General features: G+C 37.7%; 1 protein-coding gene across 1 annotated transcript in view; it reads left to right on the top strand.

Moving 5' to 3' along the window:
* Positions 1–1002: 1002 nt before the first annotated feature.
* ank2b (ankyrin 2b, neuronal) overlaps positions 1003–2603 on the top strand; it is a gene marked incomplete at its 3' end in the record, with an annotated part of 215575 nt that continues 213974 nt past the window's right edge. The window contains 1 exon segment of the mRNA XM_037674797.1: positions 1003–1212. Coding sequence (XP_037530725.1) covers positions 1060–1212 — 153 coding nt within the window.

Genomic DNA, 2603 nt, shown 5'->3' with positions numbered 1-2603 from the left:
TTTGAAGATTAAATGGATCACACAAAATCGGACTTTACATGAATGAATACCTTAAAGTGTTTTTACACATTCACAGTTGAACTTTTATCCTCGTTTTTTTTTTATTTTAGATTTTTTTCAAATAATGTTCTGTTCAGAGTGTGATGGTGCGATTGATTTTAAGCTGTCGCAAAATGTTGGTAAAAATTCCACACACTTCTTAGTTTATATATCCAAGTCAAGTCAAGGTTCTTTATTGTCATTCTCATCACATGTGGTACATGTGGTGGAACGAAATTGTGTACACAGGGTCCCAGTTACATGTAAAAGAAAAACAGTAATAAGATCTAAGGTATGAACTAATAAATACGTTAAACTAAGAATACGCTAAGCACTAATAGTATAAAAAACAATACGCCAAACAACAGCAGCACGAACATGAGTCTGTGTGAGCAGATGAGTATGAATCATAATATACACAGTGTATATATATATATATATATATATATATATATATATATATATATATATATATATATATATACACACACATATATATATACATATATACATCATACATATACATATATATATATATCATATATCCAAACATGTCAGATGTTTACACATGAAACTCCCACCTTATTGTTGGACTTTAGAGAAGAAAGTTGCTCTGGCACCTTTTAAAAATGTTGTTTCTCGTTCCTGTGTCTCGGGTGTCACCCCCCACCCTTCTATAGTTTGGCTCCTGTCTAGTGCTGAACACCCTATCTGCCCTTTCTACATGCATAGCTGGGCGGGTGGGTGTAAAAATAGCTGGGCAAAGCTGGGGCGGGGGTGGGGGGTGTTGTTAGTCAATGGCCAGAGTTAGAATTAGCAATGAGGAACAGCTAGCACTCTGTTGGGTATATGATAAAAGAACAACTTGAGCTCAGTTCAGTTACTGGGAAGTTAGACGGTCTGAGGGGTTTGCCCCCCCAGATTGTAGCTTGTTAGGGTTTTAGGGGTAGGCAGGGTCAGGGAGTGGATTATCTGGGTGATTAAGTGCAGTAACGTTACGTTCTGATGGGATAGACGTGAATGCTGTACACCATGGGCAATGCAGCCATGTGTAAGGTGTGTGGTTCAGACAAGGGCCTGAGGACTGTCGGGACCCAGCCGGACCAGGACAACAATGATTTGCCAGAATATTTCTGTGAGGAGCATTTCCCTGCACCACCTCCACTGATGCTGGTAAGAGCTTGCAAAAACATGTGCTGCTCGTATTAAGATCTTCAAGAAGAAATGCTTGGTTTGAAAAAATAATTTACTTTTCTTTGAAACTATTGGAAGTTGGTGTCAGCTGAGCTATTTTAGTTTTGGTCGTGATGACGAGATTCTTTGAACTTGGCACTGATGAGCTGCTCAGCCTGTACGCATTTTAGGATTTTATACCAGCCTTTGGTCTTCAGGCTTCACTGGAAACACTGATATAATTACCATAAAAGAGCAATAAGCAGGTACTGTGTTTGTGTGTCAGAATTGGTGTGTAATGAGGATGGGCTGTTCTTTCCCCTCTCTGCCATATTTAAAGTGTGCAGCAACATGTGAACCCTAACTGATAAAATTCTATCTTATCTTATCTTATCTTATCTTATCTTATCTTATCTTATCTTAATATTAAAACCAGCTAAAGTGAACTGGTTTAGCAGCATGCTGCTAACTGCTAACAGTTAAAAATAAAGCAGTGGTTCAGTCTTAATGTCCTCAGTTTGATCAGTATTTTTGATTGGGTTGAATTAATTTTTAGATCTCTGTTAAAATCGTACATAAAACAAAACACCAACGAAATGTTCAACACTAATTCCTGTGAAAACGAGTTTGAAGCCTGAAATTAACCAGAAAACCCATAGGTTTAGGTTTTGTTGTTTATTGTCCTATGCAGGTCAACAGTGCAATGAAACAAACGTTCAGGACGAGAAGAACCGTCACGACTCGCCAAAAAATCAACAAGAAATACCAAAGCATGCAACAAACATACAAAACAAAGCACCAAAAGTGAAAAAGAAATGCAACATCTACAGCAGCGTGGTCCTATTAGCAGAGTGATTCTGTTGGTAGTGAGGTTCTCTTAGCAGCATGGTCCAGTTGGCAGCATGGTCCAGTTGGCAGCATGGTCCAGTTGGCAGCATGGTACTGTTACCCACAGTTAAAACATACTGTATATGTTGTGGAAAAAAGCGACTCCCAAAACAATCAGGTGTAGACTTCATGAGATGTATTACAAAGCTTTGGGTAACAGCCAGAGATCACTGGAGATCAATGCATTTACAAATACACACTTATCAATGTCTTCTCCTGTTTGAGGTTCTGAATCATTCTGACTTGCTGAACTGAAAAGGTTAGTCTTGTAGAAAATAAACTTCACAGAAGAACAACATTCAATGTTCAAGATTCTAGAATTGTGTTGCGCAAGGTGTTGGAGCATCTCTAATACATTCAGGCTGGGATGTTCAATTCAATTCAATTCAGCTTATTTATATAGCACCAGGTGACAACAGAAGTCATCTCAGGGCACTGAACAGAAACATTCATATATAAAAATAATTTATCTACATATATATATACATATATATATATATATA

This window comes from Nematolebias whitei, chromosome 1, assembly GCF_014905685.2.
Source record: "Nematolebias whitei isolate Nwh7 chromosome 1, NemWhi1, whole genome shotgun sequence".
Classification (NCBI taxonomy): domain Eukaryota; kingdom Metazoa; phylum Chordata; class Actinopteri; order Cyprinodontiformes; family Rivulidae; genus Nematolebias; species Nematolebias whitei.
Note: the sequence above shows the minus strand (reverse complement) of the source record. Positions and strands in the feature narration are given on the sequence as shown.